Source organism: Oreochromis niloticus, linkage group LG3 (assembly GCF_001858045.2).
Source record: "Oreochromis niloticus isolate F11D_XX linkage group LG3, O_niloticus_UMD_NMBU, whole genome shotgun sequence".
NCBI lineage: Eukaryota > Metazoa > Chordata > Actinopteri > Cichliformes > Cichlidae > Oreochromis > Oreochromis niloticus.
The window spans coordinates 74,087,555-74,102,675 of NC_031967.2; the positions used below are offsets into that span (position 1 = coordinate 74,087,555).

The 15,121-nt window shown below is 41.2% G+C and overlaps 2 protein-coding genes across 9 annotated transcripts; both read right to left on the reverse strand.

Annotated features, from left to right (window-relative positions):
* Window positions 1-1,897: 1,897 nt before the first annotated feature.
* LOC102079012 (P2Y purinoceptor 14) lies at window positions 1,898-7,268 on the reverse strand. Of its 6 annotated transcripts, none has more exons than XM_005464482.4 (5): window positions 7,085-7,268; window positions 6,885-6,959; window positions 3,532-3,619; window positions 3,177-3,436; window positions 1,898-2,982 (listed from the first exon to the last, which is right to left on the reverse strand). In XM_005464482.4, exons 3-5 carry the CDS (start codon window positions 3,616-3,618, stop codon window positions 2,349-2,351), a joined length of 981 nt encoding a protein of 326 aa, XP_005464539.1. In that variant the 5' UTR covers window position 3,619; window positions 6,885-6,959; window positions 7,085-7,268; the 3' UTR covers window positions 1,898-2,348. The 6 variants fall into 6 exon arrangements, with proteins under 6 accessions (XP_005464539.1, XP_013122255.1, XP_019212224.1 ...); XM_013266801.3 differs by lacking the exon at window positions 7,085-7,268 and adding an exon at window positions 4,070-4,239 and having other exon boundaries at window positions 6,885-6,947; XM_019356679.2 differs by lacking the exons at window positions 6,885-6,959; window positions 7,085-7,268 and adding an exon at window positions 4,070-4,244.
* A 2,922-nt stretch (window positions 7,269-10,190) lies between these two features.
* Window positions 10,191-12,453, reverse strand: LOC112846535 (P2Y purinoceptor 14-like). Of its 3 annotated transcripts, none has more exons than XM_025906116.1 (4): window positions 12,340-12,453; window positions 11,785-11,896; window positions 11,394-11,653; window positions 10,191-11,221 (listed from the first exon to the last, which is right to left on the reverse strand). In XM_025906116.1, exons 2-4 carry the CDS (start codon window positions 11,890-11,892, stop codon window positions 10,564-10,566), a joined length of 1,026 nt encoding a protein of 341 aa, XP_025761901.1. In that variant the 5' UTR covers window positions 11,893-11,896; window positions 12,340-12,453; the 3' UTR covers window positions 10,191-10,563. The 3 variants fall into 3 exon arrangements, with proteins under 3 accessions (XP_025761901.1, XP_025761900.1, XP_025761899.1); XM_025906115.1 differs by having other exon boundaries at window positions 11,785-11,956; XM_025906114.1 differs by having other exon boundaries at window positions 11,785-12,453.
* Window positions 12,454-15,121: the final 2,668 nt, after the last annotated feature.

Consider the following 15,121-nt stretch of genomic DNA (forward strand, 5'->3'; position numbering starts at 1 on the left):
GATAACACAGGGTGAGACAACTCAGGCTCAGTCACAGGAAGTGTAGCATTAGCCAGCTCGCAAACCCTGTGCAGCTTCTTGAACATCCACATTGTCTGGGTCAGACAGAACACAGGGAGTATAACCTGAATTTGCTGGTTGAGAAACACTAAAACTACTGGAGATAATGTCAGGTGTAAACTGGAGACTGAGTCACTATAAATAATGTAGTTTAAGCCCAAATATTCAGTCTCTGTGTTAGCCGATTTACCACACAAAGTCACTTTCTAACTGTGAACAGCACTGAAGTCATAATTAAGATCTGGTGGAACTTTTAATAAACATTCATCTTTAATATTGCACAGCTTCATTTTAGTGCTATAGCTCCAGTGTCCTCTCAGAGATGGACACCCTGAGCAGCAACTGGGAGCAGCCAGCAGGTGGCAGCACACCTCCAAAATTGGTTATGCTCATTGGAACTGTGAAACCCCAACCCAACAGAGGGCTAAGAGCATAATTACGTGCTTCCTGTTAAGGACACATTTAAAAGTCAAAAATAAAAGTCTACTTATAAGCTTGATCATTTAGTCTGCTATGGAAAAATTAATGCAGAACCAGAATCTAGAACAATATCTGAGCTGGCCACTGGGACCCTTAAGTTCCCAGGACTCTGATAGAGGACCCGAGCTGAAAGCAAAAACAAACACATCCCGCAGTGCAAGCTGGGATTTTTATAGATATAAGTGTATAATGTACTAAAATAGCTGAGGGGCTTTAGTGTTTGGGCCAGGGGACTACGCCACTGAGGAATTTTCAACATTTGTCTCTTATAAACATACAGGCTCAGGAGGAAGAGCAGGTCTTCTAGCAATTATAATGTAGGTGGATCCGATCGAATGTTAGATAAGGTGCTTAGATTAATTTAAAAAAAAACGTTGTATGAATTTGTGTGTGACTGGCTAAATGAGGCTTGTAGTTAAAAGTGCTTTGAGTGTTCAGATAGAGAAGAAAAGTACTCTATAAGTGGCGAACCCAAAGTTAAAATCTGAAAGTACTTCACTAGAACAACAGCCAATCAGAAAAAAGCCTCAAACCACAAGAAGTCTGAGAACTCCGGCCTCCTTCATGACACTCGAGGTCTTAGACTTTGAAACTGCTTCCTGTTCTCACACTGAACGTTTACACACGGCTCAGTGTGGTTGTTCTTCTAGGTGTTACAATAAAGTTTAATGTCCAGCTGTTGATGGAAAAGAAGATTTACAGATTTTATCACTGCAGCTATATTTGTTCATAACTATCAACAGAAGAGCAAAGATAACGCATATTTCACCACAACGTACAGGACAGACACACACTTTCCCACAGCTATACACACTCTATTATTAGCTCTGTGTTGAGAAATCTCACTGTAGCCTCAGCCGTTAGCTCAGTGGAAACAGTAGGAGGAAGTAGCTGCTGTGTTATACATGCACAACATGAAACAAAACAAACCATGAAACATACAGAAGCACAGCAGCCATATTGTTCAGGGTTGTCTGTGCCTCCCAGTACTTGTATATCTGTGGAGCCTGAGGTCGAATAAATCTGAGACCTGATTTTTAAAACAGTTTGGTTTGTTGCAATGTTGGAGCTGTGTTAATGACATTGATGATATTTCTAAGTGTTCTATAGTCTAAAAAGCTGAGGGTTAAAAGTTCTCCGCTCCTGATCAGTTCAGCTCAGCTTCACATGTCATGTTGTTGATGTACACATAAATACAGCACGAAAGTAAAAAACCTTTAGATTATTTTCTACAGTATCTAAAGAGAATGTGACTGATAATAAGACATTTACATCTGCAAACATTCTATTATTGCTGCAGGTAGCTACAAGTGCTGACATATAGTCAGTCTGTGTGACACAGATTAACGACACAATGCAGGTCACAAAGAACAACGTTCGTTTTACTCTCATACAACCACAAAAGAACAACATGGTGATCGTTTATCAGGTTTTGGAAAAAAACAACTGAAAGAAAGTAAACAAGATATAAAATGTGATTGTTTAAGCTACATGTTAGCGTGGGGTGGAAAGAAGAAGGAGGTTAAAAATGAGCCATGTGTGAAGCAGTGATGTTGAGGTACCGTGCATCCAGAGAGTGTTCACAGCGCGTCACTTGGTCCACGTTTTGTCATGTTACAGTCTCATTCCAGAATGATTCATTTTCTTTTCATCTCAAAATTAATGTGAAAAAATAGCTCATAATGACAAAGTGAAAAATATTTTGTTTTCTATTCTTGAAAATATATTGAAAATTAAAAAATGATCATGATGTCATCACCCCATGAAATGTTGAGTTGAGCCTCATATTGATGTCTGAGCTCTTTTCTTTACAGCTCATTGGTTTGGCTTGTTGCTGCTCTCACTCTCCTGGTTTGTTTGTTTGGATTGTTGACTCTCCTGGATGCCTTTCTCACGTGGGCCCGAAAAGTCTTACAGAGGAAAAAGTAAACAAGAGGGTCCAGACAGACGTTGAAAACTGACACCATGGTGGCCACCTCCTTCAGGTAGTACAATAGCCGGCCCACAGAGCTCTTCCACAGAAAAGCATAGGGAACACGAACCAGGTGGTAGGGCACAAAACAAACACAGAAGATGCTGACCAGCACCAACATGTTCCTGCGAGACTTCACCAGCTTCTCAGAGGAGGCCAGCTGTGTCTGCTGTGCCTGCAACACCCTGCGGGAGGTGCTGTAGTAGAAGAAGACCAGGCATATGAACACCGACAAGAAGATGATGGTGCAGCTGATTTGAAATGTTTTATGAAGGACACTGAATGATGTACTGAAGAAGTCCCCACAGTAGCCAGGGTAGGAGGTCAGAGGTTTGTGAGTGATGAAAAACATAATGTTGTAGGTGATTGTTAGAGTCAGGAGAAAAACCCAGGTGACCATGGAGACGATGTGGGCACTTCGTACTGTCTGCAGGACGTGAGTTCCTGAAGGATGGACGATCTTTAGATACCTGGAGAGAGAAAAGAGGCAGTTTACAACTCTACCAAACAAGTCAGTGGTGCCAAATCTGCAGAAGTCACTGTTAAGGTGAAACTAAATATTCATGTTCTTGCCAAAAGTACAGAGTTTAAGAGTGTAATTAACCAAAAATCTTGTTTTAACATTGTCATAAACTGCAAGTTTAACTCAGTAAACGTTCTTTACCTGTTAACAGCGATGTACGCCATGAAAAGGATGCTGGTGTACATGTTGAGGTACAGTGAAGTAGCTCCAAAGCTACAGTGAAGTCTGTGCAAAATGCCAGAGCTGCTGGCGTAGTGGGTTATCCGCAGTGGCAAACAGAGGCAGAGCAGGAAGTCAGCAGCTGTCAGGTTCTTCAGGTAGACCATCAAGCTGCTGGATGCCTGCTGCTGAGTTTGAGAAATGTAAAACTTTAAGACGAAGCCATTGAGGAGTAAACCCACCTGTAGAGACACAGAGAGGATGTAGACAAGAGGACTTTCAAACATGAACCAGGAACCAGTTTCTAACAGGGCACAATCTGAGATTTGAGACATACCAGAAACAGCAGACTGTAGACCAGCATAAAGAAAGGGTTGACTGATGGGACAACTGGATCACAGGTATGGTTGACAGATGAAGTCATGCTGAAAAATAAATATAATTCACAGAGATACTTTACACATTAAGAGGAGCTGCCTTCATTCAGTTCAAAGTTACTGAATGTGTTTAAGGATGATTGCTGTACTTCCTCATTATCATGCCTTTATTAAAACTCATCGGAAAGCTTTCTGTTCTGTTATGACCCCCTCTGCTAAGGGCCAGAGGGAGAGTAACATAAACAAGCCCTTACACAGGAATCAAACAGAAACAGGGATTTTATTACCAATTTTATAACTGCAAACTGTCAGGGCTGCGCACAACAAGCCACTGGGCAACATTAAATACCCACACAAAGGAAATAAGACAAAAGGGCACTCTAGATAGCTGAACGAGGCTCGAGGAAGGGAGGAAAAATAACTCAATATAATAAACCCTACACAGCTAACCTCCCTGGAACAAACAAGTTCGACGGGACAGTGCTTGGCTTTACACACCGTTTAACTAGCAGGCATTCTCAGACCGCGCCCTCCCACACCCAGACTGCGCTCTCAGTCTAAAGAGGCCACACCAAATGACAGCTCATCAGTCTTTCATAGACACAGGTGACCTCAATCGTCCACTTGTTGCTTCCTGGTGTTCCACAGGGTTTCAGCCAGCCAATCACCTGCAAGGCCTGACACTTGGATTTGCCTGGAGGAACAAATGTTGCCTCATACATTCCAAAACCCTAGGACGTAACAAGCTCATTGAAAAGTGAAGGAGCATGCAGATTAACACTAGAATTACTGAGCCTTTTTTCCCTGGTTCAAGTCCCTACTACTAGATTTACTAGCCTGCGCAAATTTGCGTAAATTCCCCCCGACCTTAACACCTCTTGGCACCCCGCTGAGATTTTCACAGGTCTTCAGCGCCATTGTTCTCCTGCTTTTGTTGTGCAAACACACCCTCCCCCAACCCCTAACCATGAGAGATTCAGGTCTTTCCTTAACTGCAAGGCTACTTTCCTTCCTTACCTGCAGCGTACTATACACTATGGTAGTTTCTATGTGCAATATTTCTCATATGCAATATTAGTTCTTGTCAATCCTTGTCACTACATTGGATGCGTGGCCATAAACATATATACACAGAGTTGTACATATATTTATATATTTATATAGCCACACCTTATATAATATGCATAAAGTCTAGTTATACACACAGACACATCTATATCAGATATATATATCTATATCTATATATATAGATATAGATATAGATATATATATGCACACACAGATAGATGTGTGTGTGTATACATACACCAATACTTTTGAATACTCGTGTCCATATATATGTTTCCAGATTGTTTGTATAGTGCACTTTCTGTACCGTGCTCTCTCCACTTTTTTGCAATGACAATGCAGATTTTCTACTTGTGGGACAAATAAATGCAGATTTGCTGTGTGTGTGTGTATGTGTGTGTGTGTGTGTGTGTGTGTGTGTGTGTGTGTGTGTGTGTGTGTGTGTGCAACATTGGCATTTGTTTACTCAGATCCAAGGCTGGCCAAACCTCTGTGTTACAACCTACATACAAACGACACACATTCACAATATATGGGTACACAAGTCTGTTTTATTTCAAAGTGTTTCAAACTTTACAGCGTTTGCAGACCCAGTGTCCATCATCCCTGCATTTGGCACAGGTGAATTTCTGACATGTTGCACAGGTAAATCTGCTGCGATTCCTGTTGCAGCTCTCTTGCACCTGGCACTGCGTTGTCTGCATTGTAATATTTCCTTGTGCTGCATGAATCGGCAACGAAGTTGCTGAGCTAGAGGACTCAGAAACAATCTTCTTTTGCCTGTCCACCCTGTACATGCCTTGTACAAAATGTAGGCATTCACTTCACCAGGTCCACCATATTGTAGAAAACCGCTACTGGTCACCTGCATGTTGCTGATCTTACGGAATACATCCATGCCATTTGGTCCAACACGTCTACACCACACTGTAAAAGCAGAGAGAGAGAGTCATGAGTATATGTTTTTTTCTATAGGCCTGTATAGCACACATCAGAAAACATTGTAGCACTGGTGTAAAATTGTACACACATTCACATACCTTCATGTGGTTATAGTCTGTTATCGTGTTGGGTTTCCTCTTTCTGCTGTCACCGATCGTCACGTCTTGGTGCATGGAACTTAGAACACACACACAGTCTTGTGTTTTTTTAGGTGCATAAATTGTCAAGGAGACACTGCCACTTCTAAGCACTGAAGTGGAGAATACCTCTCGCTTTGCAGTATCTTTTGCAAGTTGAGGAAGTTCACGCCGGACTTTATTCACCGTACCCAGTAACGTTGTTTTGCGCTGCAGCAGTCTGTGCGACAGTGACAGTGAAGTAAAGAAACTGTCCGTTGTGACGTTTCTCCCATCATCCAAAAACAGCTCCATCAGTTTCATGACCACGTTCTCTGCCAGCCTCTCTCCCTTCTGACGACTGGGGTCCTTTCCCAAGTAAGGAGATGCACTGCAGACATATTTGGTGTCCAAATACGTGGCCATCCAGAACTTGATCCCAAATTTGTCTGGCTTGGTTGCCATATACTGTGTGAATGGACAACGAACCTTGGTAGGGAACAGCTGTTCCCTACCATGCATTTCTTGCAGCTGGCAACAACGGTCGTGCATTCAGTATAGCTGTGACTTCCGCAAGAAATGTGGTCAAAATCTCATAAGTAAGTTGAAGCATTTCTACCAGGCATTTCTGAAAGTTGTAACACAGAGGTTTGGCCTGCTTTGGATCTGAGCAACTCTCAAGGATAATGGGTGGTTTGCACAACAAAAGCTGTAGGAGAAACAAGCTGACGACCTGTGAAAATCTCAGCAGGGGTGCTTAACACCTCGGGACTTGCACCAGAAAATAAAAAAGCCAGTAATTCTAGGGGGTGCTGGGTTTAGGGAAGTTACGCAAATTTGCGCAGGATAGTAAATCTAGTGTTAAAGTTGTCATGTATAACAGCATTTAATGTGATAAGATCCTCGTAACACAGGATTGCTACACAGTGTGTATTTTGCCAGAAAGTGTAAACAAAAATACCCAAATACGTATTTTAATGATCAAAAAAGAGCAGGTGTTAAATGTTTCAGGCTTGAGAGGTGAGATCTGAATCTTGAACACTGGCAGAAGCCAGTTGCAGTCCTGAGGCAGCTGTGTCAAGTGCTTTTCTTTCCCATGACAGGAGCCGCTAAAAGTCATCTTTTAAGTTAAGTATGAAATCAGTAGAAATACTAAAGATTTGAGGATGAGCAATGACAGGACTCACCTGTGTTTCTCCAGTTTTTGGTGAGCAGAAAAAGCTGCTTGCGTCGTTATGTCCTCTCAGTTAATGAGTATCACCCTAGATCAGGAAACACACAGTAACCAAACTGATAACCAGCACTCTGACTTATTTCCTGTTTTTTGTCACTACTATTAGTAAAGACAGCGATGTTATGATATAAAGTGTGTGAGTTTATTACATACTTCATGTCTGCACTTCTTTTTTTGGTAGATTATCTCATATTAAGTCACACCATTGCTCTTTGACAAGATGCACAATTAACAGGCTGAAATCAAAAGCGACAACAAAACAGAAGATTTATGATCTATCTGTGCTGGACTTCATTCCTATTGGCTTCGTTTTTGTTTTAAGATATTCCTTTTTTATTGCACTTTTATGTAATGCTGAATTTAAAGTGCATTTGTCACTCTGTTTATCAAACCATCCACACAAGTTGCATCACCTGGTCTTCTACTACAGCACCTCCTACAGGGTGTTACTGGGACAGCAGAGCCATCTGGCCTCCTTTGGTGTTTCATTCCAGTGAGACCAGTCACATAAATCCCAAGGATTCATAGACAACACACGTTTTTACTGAGATCAGAGATCAATATGAGGCTGAACTCAACATGACCACACTCCCAAACAGACAGCATCAGTGTACATGTTGTTACTGTAGCCAGTCTGGTCCATAACACACAGGCATGTACGATAGCTACCCCTCTATTAGCCCGGTTTTGTCAGAGGTGTCTCCCTGTTAAAATTGAGATTTTCCTTCTGACTGTCACCAAGCTCTTGCTTGTGTGATTGTTGGGTCTGTCTGTATTTTTGTAGGGCCTCTGCCTTACAATAATAAGACAACGGAATACAACAACTTATTAATCACCTCTGTTCATTTTCAATGTCTGTTCTCACTATAAATATATTGTTTAGTGTTGAAGGTGCTATGTTGTGTCGGTGTGTTGTGGAATGGGGGGGTGACATAAGCACCCCACCCGTAACCCCCCCAAGACCTTCAAAGTCTAAGTTGCAGATGGCAGTGAAGGGGTGAATGGGGTCACTGCTGCAGCCCAACCCTCCAGCCTCCCAATACACCTGCCCACCAAGGCCCTGTGTGTGTGTGGGGATACGTTGTGAACCGTAGTGACTATAGTGTAATTAAAAATTCAAAAGGAGGGGCAGGTTACTGTAACTACAGTACAGTACAGTAATTTTAAGCACAGTGTGGCTAATTTAAAGTATTGTGTTATTACCGGGTAATTCTGTTTTTTTAAAAAGTTTGTTTCTTGATCTTACATGGTGAGTGCACTGCACTTTCAGGGTACAGGTCATATTATGAAGTGACATCATTTTTGATAACCACTTATCAATGCAGGGCTTTGGCCTCCTCCAGCCCACACTGTCTACATCCCCAGACCGTTAGAGTTAAGGGGACAAAAGAGGGCCAACAAATGAAGGCCTCTCTTTAACCCTGATCATTTCTGCTTCTTGGGATGAAAAAGCTTCATTTTTAATAAGACATGGTATATTATGAGGTCAGAGACTTCAATTTTAAATATAATAAACTAAGGAAAACATGTGGCAGCTTTTAAACTTTATTGACAGCAAAGAAGAAAAAGAAAGGAAAGCGTTAAACAAAAAAGCAGAAGTTTCATGAGAAGGCGGTGTGCAGGCAGGAGTGGTGGTAAAGAGAACCCAAATTGCAGACTCATGCAGGTGAAATAATGCAGTCAAAACAGCTTTACTGCTGAAACATAAAATAACTAAACTGAAAATACCAAAAAAACTGAACGGGCAGACATGAAGACAGAACACACAGCATGTGTCTGGAAGCAAAACCAGACACATTAACATGAGACAGATTTTCAGGAAACATAACACAGAGATGTGGACTTGACAAGAGGGGATACAGCAGACGGGAGAGACAGAGCAACTAAGCAACACAGACAGAAACCAGAAAGCAGAACATTAACAAAGAAACCAAAAGACTAGAAACAAGAAATACTGGCAAAATCAAAGTACAACAGTAAAGAAAAATCAAAACTCTGGGTTAATGACCCAGGTCTCCTAACAAGAAGTGCCCATTGAAGAGAGCAAATAGATCAGCAAACAATATATGACAGAACGTTTGTATTTGTGCTCAGTGGTGAATTTTTTCCTTTTTATGTAGTTTTGAAAATAATATATTGCACCTGGCCTCTGTGGCGCCTCCTGTGGGTGGAGGTCTTACAGGACACGTGTCCAACTCCTGCTTGTTTTCCAATTAACCTGCCCTTGTAGCTTCTTATTGGCAGAGCACACCTGATCCAGGTAATCAGCAGCAGGTAGGAAAGGGAGGAGGTCTTAGAGGAAGGTTAGCACACGTCTTCTCTCCGGGCTCTGCCTGCCTGTGCCAAAGTCAGTGTGTGAGAATGTTAGATGAGGTGATTGGGTTTATAAAAACAGCAGCTGTATGAATGTGTGTGTGATTGGCTGAATGAAGCTTGTAATAAGAAGTGCTTTGAGTGTTCACTTAGAAAAGAAAAAAAATCCATAAGTACCAGTTCATTTATCATAAGCACAAATCAAGTTCTTTTAATGTGAAAGAGACCACCCAGGAAGCGATTGGTGTGGTAACTTGTGTCAAAGACGAGCGCCTCAGCCGAGCTCGGAGTCTGTGACACATAGGCAGAGTGTTATTAACAGCACATCACTGAGTGCAGTGCAAACCCAAATATAGAGTGCAGTTGTTCTTCCAAGAGTTACAATAAAGTTTATTGTGAGGATATACTGATGTATGCACACATAAAGACATTTTCAGAGAGAACATGAATGATAATTGGCCATTTACAGCTGCAAGCGTGGCATTATTGCACAGTTAGCTACAGTAACTACTGCTACCCCTGATATACGGTTCATACTTTGACTGTTTTTCTTCTCTTTAAGGGAAAGACAAAAACACTCACAGTAGTGATAAAGGATATTCGTGTGAACCAGAGAGGAGACCGATAGCTGAGCTGATTCAAATCACGCTGAAACCACAAGATGGTTCAAATTGGTCAAATTGGCTTAAAACGATGAATATCATAAAAGTTAAGGCCCCGCGGGAAACTGGACAGCCACAAAGCTGTTAGTTCCTGCTACACAACAGGATCAAAAAGAAAATGTTACAACTACAGGGGGACCATTTATCGACTTTTACTAAGTCCTGTGAAACTGTATCACTGAAACAACTGAAATAAATAAATTTCCCACGTGTGGGACTAATAAAGGTTATCTTATCTTATCTTATCTTATCTTAAAGAGCAGAGAGTATGGAGTGTTCCTTCAGTGTCTGACATGTGTTTGACTACTTCCGCTAAGCTTTTTAAACAAATTAAAAGCTGCTGATTGAAACTGCTGATAAGATTCAGGGGAGAAACCACAACCTTTGAGCAGACTGAGATGATGATTTGAATGAGAAAAATGATATTTGGTTTTGTGTGACATCAGCAGAAAATGAGAACACCTCAAAGACTGAGACGATAAAGTCTGACAGTGGAAACATGAACACTCATGTCGTCTGCATGGGAGTGTGTTTGTGCTGAGTTCATGAAGACTTGGGATCCATGACATAGGTTTCACTGAACTCATCTGACTCTCAAAACAAATGTACATCTTAGCATTTAATAACATGTTGAACTTTTCCTTAAAGCTCATTGGTTTAACTTGTTGCTGTAACAATGTCAGCCTGCTCCTTCCTGCTCTCACTCTCCTGGTTTGCTTGTTGGATGTTCTTCCCCCTCAAGACCTTTCTCAGGTTCACCTGAGCCCGAAAAGTCTTACAGAGGTAAAAGTAAACAAGAGGGTCCAGACAGATGTTGAAAACTGACACCATGGTGGCCAATTCCTTCAGGTAGTACAATATCCAACCCGCAGGGCAGCTGTCCCACAGAATAGTGTAGGGAAGTCGAACCAGGTGATAGGGGACAAAACAAAGACAGAAGATGCTGACCAGCACCAACATGTTCCTGCGAGACTTCACCAGCTTCTCAGAGCCAGAGGAGGCCAGCTGACTCTGCTGTACCTGCAACACCCTGCAGGAGGTGGTGTAGTAGAAGAAGACCAGGCATATGAAGACCACGAGGAAGATGATGGCGCAGCTGACATGGATAATTTTGTAGAACAGGGTGACCGATGTGCCTAACATATAATCACACCTGATGGAGTTTGAGGTCAGTGGTTTCTCGGTGATGAAAAACAGGATCGTGTATGTAATTGATGCAGCCAGGAGAAAAACCCAGGTGACCATGGAGACGATGTGGGCAGTTCGCACTGACTGCAGGACGTGAGTTCCTGAAGGATGGACGATTTTCAGATACCTGTAGAGTGAAGAGAAAAGAGGCGGTGAATAACTTCACTAATCTGTAACAGTGTTCCCAAATCTTCAGAAGTCATTAATAATCTGAAAAGAGATGATGTGTGTAATTAACCCATTAATCACAGTTTTAACATGGTTATGAACTGCAGTTTAAATTACTAATGGTTCTGTACCTGTTAGCAGCAATGTACCCCATAAAGATGATGCTGGCGTACATGTTGAGGTACAAGGTGGAAGCTCCAAAGCTGCAGTAGAGCTTCTGACCAATAGGAGAGCTGCTGGCATAGTGGGAGATGCGCAGCGGCACAGAGAGGCAAAGCAGGAAGTCAGCAGCTGTCAGGTTCTTCATGTAGACCATCAAGCTGCTCGATGCCTGCTGCTGAGCTCGACAACAGTAAAACTTCATGATGAAGCCATTGAGGAGTAAACCCACCTGAATGTGGTGCAGAAAGGATGGGAAAGGCAGGACTTTGGTAGATGCACAGAGAACCTTAAACCAATTTTTAACAGAGCAGATGTGCTAAAGTTTCAGGTCTTGAGCACATCTTAAAATCTGAAACTTACCAGAAACACTAGACTGTAGACCACCACAAAGAAAGCATGGACTGATGTTCTGACAACATCACAGGGTGGGAGGTTGGGAGATGAAGTCACATTTGTTGAGTCACCCATGTTTCTGGAGAAAATAAATCCACTGATGTACATTGTTGAGAGGATGCAACTTGATAGTCTTAACCTTATTTTAAAACAACAAACTAATTTTACAAACTGTAGTAAAGCTTGTGTTGAGCTCTACTACAAACAATTTTGATCCATGGCCCTTTCTTTCACAACAGTTGTCTCAGGTGATTAACGACTCTTATTAACTGTAATAAAACTGCAATAATACTCAAATTTTAATATACAACACTGAATATAGCAATATATTCATCACAGATTGTGAACCCCACAAACGAGTGTAAGGTTGATTACTAGGCCAGATGGCACCAGCATGCCCTCGACGTTACTCAGTAATACGTTTCATGAACACTGATAGAAGCGAGCTGTGGTGCTGCTGTGTGGAGGGAATATTGAGTGTTTCACCAGTAATCACCAGTACAAAAGAATAAAAATACTCACCTGTATTTCACCAGTTTTCAATGATGAGGAAAAGCTGCTTGAGTTGTTATGTCCTCTCAGTTTAATAAAATCACCTCAATGAGGAAACACACAGTAACCAAACTGTTATACAGTGCTCTGACTTATTTCCTGTTTGTCTTTACGGCTAAAAAGTTGCAACATGTGCACCACACAGACTTATCTGATCTAGTTTTTTGGTCTTTTCAAACAGGATGTCGGCTTATTACCTACTTGATGTGTTGTCACTTTTCTTCTTAGATGATCTCACATTCAGTCACACCACCTCTCTCTGACAACATGCACCATTTACAGGCTGAAATCTGACAAAAGCAATAACCAAACAGAACATTTCCACCTCCATGGTTCAAGATGATTTGAGATTTTTCTCCTGAAAATCAGTCACTGGTCTAAACTGATTCTGTTTACTGGTACTGCAAGGCCCAGATGTAGAAGGGTGGCATGGGTTTGCATGTGCCACTGTGTTATGCTCTGTGACAGACTGGGGACCTTTCCAGAGTGTACCCCACTTCTCAACCTCTGACAGCTGAGATAGGCAGCAATGTTTAACTGTTTTAGATTTAAATTTCTAACACTGAATCATTTAAACAGCACTTAACATTTCTCAAAGGCAGAAAAATGATGCACAGATGTTTGATTTTCTTTCAAATGTTCCTCTAAGCTTTCTTTGAGGTGTGAAGTTGAATTAAGATGGTAGCTTGCATGCATTTTCTCACATTTTCCAAAGATTTATCAAACCAGAGTCAGTCTGGCTTTAGCATCCTTTTTTTTTCTAAATCACATGGCTCACATGACTCACAGAAAGCAGCCAGCAGGTGGCAGCAAATCACCAAAAGTAGTTCTGCTCCCTGTGAATCTTCATCCCCAGTCTAACACAACAGAGGGCTGGGGTGACGTTTAAATGTTTTCAAATCTGGCAACATTAAAACATTAAAGAGGGCGCACAATAAAAGCTTATCTCTAACCCCGATAATTCCTGATGTCAGGAAAATGGTGCTTTTAAATAAAATAGCATTGGCAGTGTCAAAAATAGCTTTTAATCTTCATTTATAAAAACATTGAAAACAAAATTCCAGAACAAAAGTAACATGAACCCCTAATTCTTGGTGTAAGGTGCAAAAGGATTAGGAAACCACATATGACAGGACGTTTTTATTAAAAATCATGCTCAGTGGTGACATCAGCCATAACATCATCATGCGGATGGAGTTCATTTTCTTCAGTGGGTGGAGACATTGTCCTGTGATGCGAGTTTCTTCCTGTTAAGTGTATAGTGGGCATTAATTGTGTGAAACAAAATGCAGATAATCCAAAATTGATCTGAAAAGCATTTTAAACCCACATTTAATTGAATGTTAAACAAAGAGAACACATCAAAAGTAATTATTCTTTTGGATTTAATTCCCATTTTGAACCTAATGACCCTCTATGTCATTTCTTGTTTTCCTTGCAGTATTTGGCTCTCTGCAGCTTCTCTCCTCCTCACAACAACTGTCTGCAGGTCAAGCGGGATTTTTATAGATGTCTGACCAGGGACTACATCACTGAGGAGTATTTAGCATTTAGCTCTTATAGAAAGTCTGAAAAAACAAACTGGGTGAATGAGGCTTGTAGTTAAAAGTACTTTGAGTGCTCAGATTGAGAAGAAAAGCACTTTATAAGTGCACTAGTTTGACTGAAAGAGAAAACATTAATAAATGTATCAGATAAGTCACTGTTAAAGTGGCATTAAAAGATAGATTTATATTGAGAAAAAGAAATTTTCCAGCAGACAGTGTTTGCAGAACACAGTTTGCATCTTCTATTCAAATTAGCAATATTCCAGTGACCAAAGTAATCACACGGAAGTTTTTGCTGTGAGTGATTTCATATTTTATCCTTAGTTCGCCCGTTTTTAAGCACAGATGGGCAGTAACACAATACAGTAACAGTTACTTTTTTCAAGTAACAAGTAAAGTAAGTGATTGCTATTGGCAAAAAAAAAGTAATTAGATTACTGTTACTGTTACTCTTACACAGAAGATGATAATAATTGTGAAAGTGGCTGAGAAATCTTTTGGTATAAAAGATATATCCTGGGAGCAGGTTCATAAGAGACTGGGGAGACTGGGAAGGCAGGAGGACCAGTCTGATAGTCATACAGTGGAATGCTAGAAGTCTAATAACAAATGGGCAAGAGTTTAAGGGATTTATTAAGAATCTTAAAGAAGAAACCACAAATCATCTGTATTCAGGAAACCTGGCCCAGACAAAGTTTGGAGTTTGTTATTAAAGGGTGTGAGAGTATTCGGAGGGTAGAGGTGGAGGGTGTGTTATATTTATCAAACAAGGAGTTCAGTATAGAGTGGCGGGAGAAGGTACACAGCTGGAGTATATTGTAGTTGAAACCTGGGCAGAAAATGGAAGCATAAAGGTAGTAGACTGTCATTGGAAGTAATGGAAGAACTTGGGGAGCACTTTGGGGGGAAGTAATTTGGTGTGCGGATTTCAATGCTCATAGCACGTTATGGGGAGATTACAATGACCGTAATAGAGCAGAAATTGAGGAGTTAATGGAAGTTAAAAACTCGGTGTGCCTAAATGATGGAAGCAGTACAAGGATCAATAGTAGGGATGTGCACAAATGGTGTTTTGGATCTGCAGATTGGGAGACGTCTGAACATGTTAGTGACCAGGAGATGCAACAAACTGATATGAATGTTAATGTTGATGCATTTGCACTTGCTCACATCTCTGCGGACCAGCTCACAATGTGTTGCTTGTG

Bases quoted from the DNA above. Each gene is read 5' to 3' on its own strand.
- LOC102079012 (XM_019356678.2), bottom strand. From the start codon at position 3,752: ATGAGTTTTAATAAAGGCATGATAATGAGGAA. The intron at 3,620-3,720 runs GTACAGCAATCA...TTTATTTTTCAG, and splicing joins AAAGGCATGATAATGAGGAA to CATGACTTCATCTGTCAACC. The intron at 2,983-3,176 runs GTAAAGAACGTT...TTCTCTCTCCAG, and splicing joins GCGTACATCGCTGTTAACAG to GTATCTAAAGATCGTCCATC.
- LOC112846535 (XM_025906115.1), bottom strand. From the start codon at position 11,925: ATGTACATCAGTGGATTTATTTTCTCCAGAAACATGGGTGACTCAACA. The intron at 11,654-11,784 runs GTAAGTTTCAGA...CACCACATTCAG, and splicing joins TCTACAGTCTAGTGTTTCTG to GTGGGTTTACTCCTCAATGG. The intron at 11,222-11,393 runs GTACAGAACCAT...TTCACTCTACAG, and splicing joins GGGTACATTGCTGCTAACAG to GTATCTGAAAATCGTCCATC.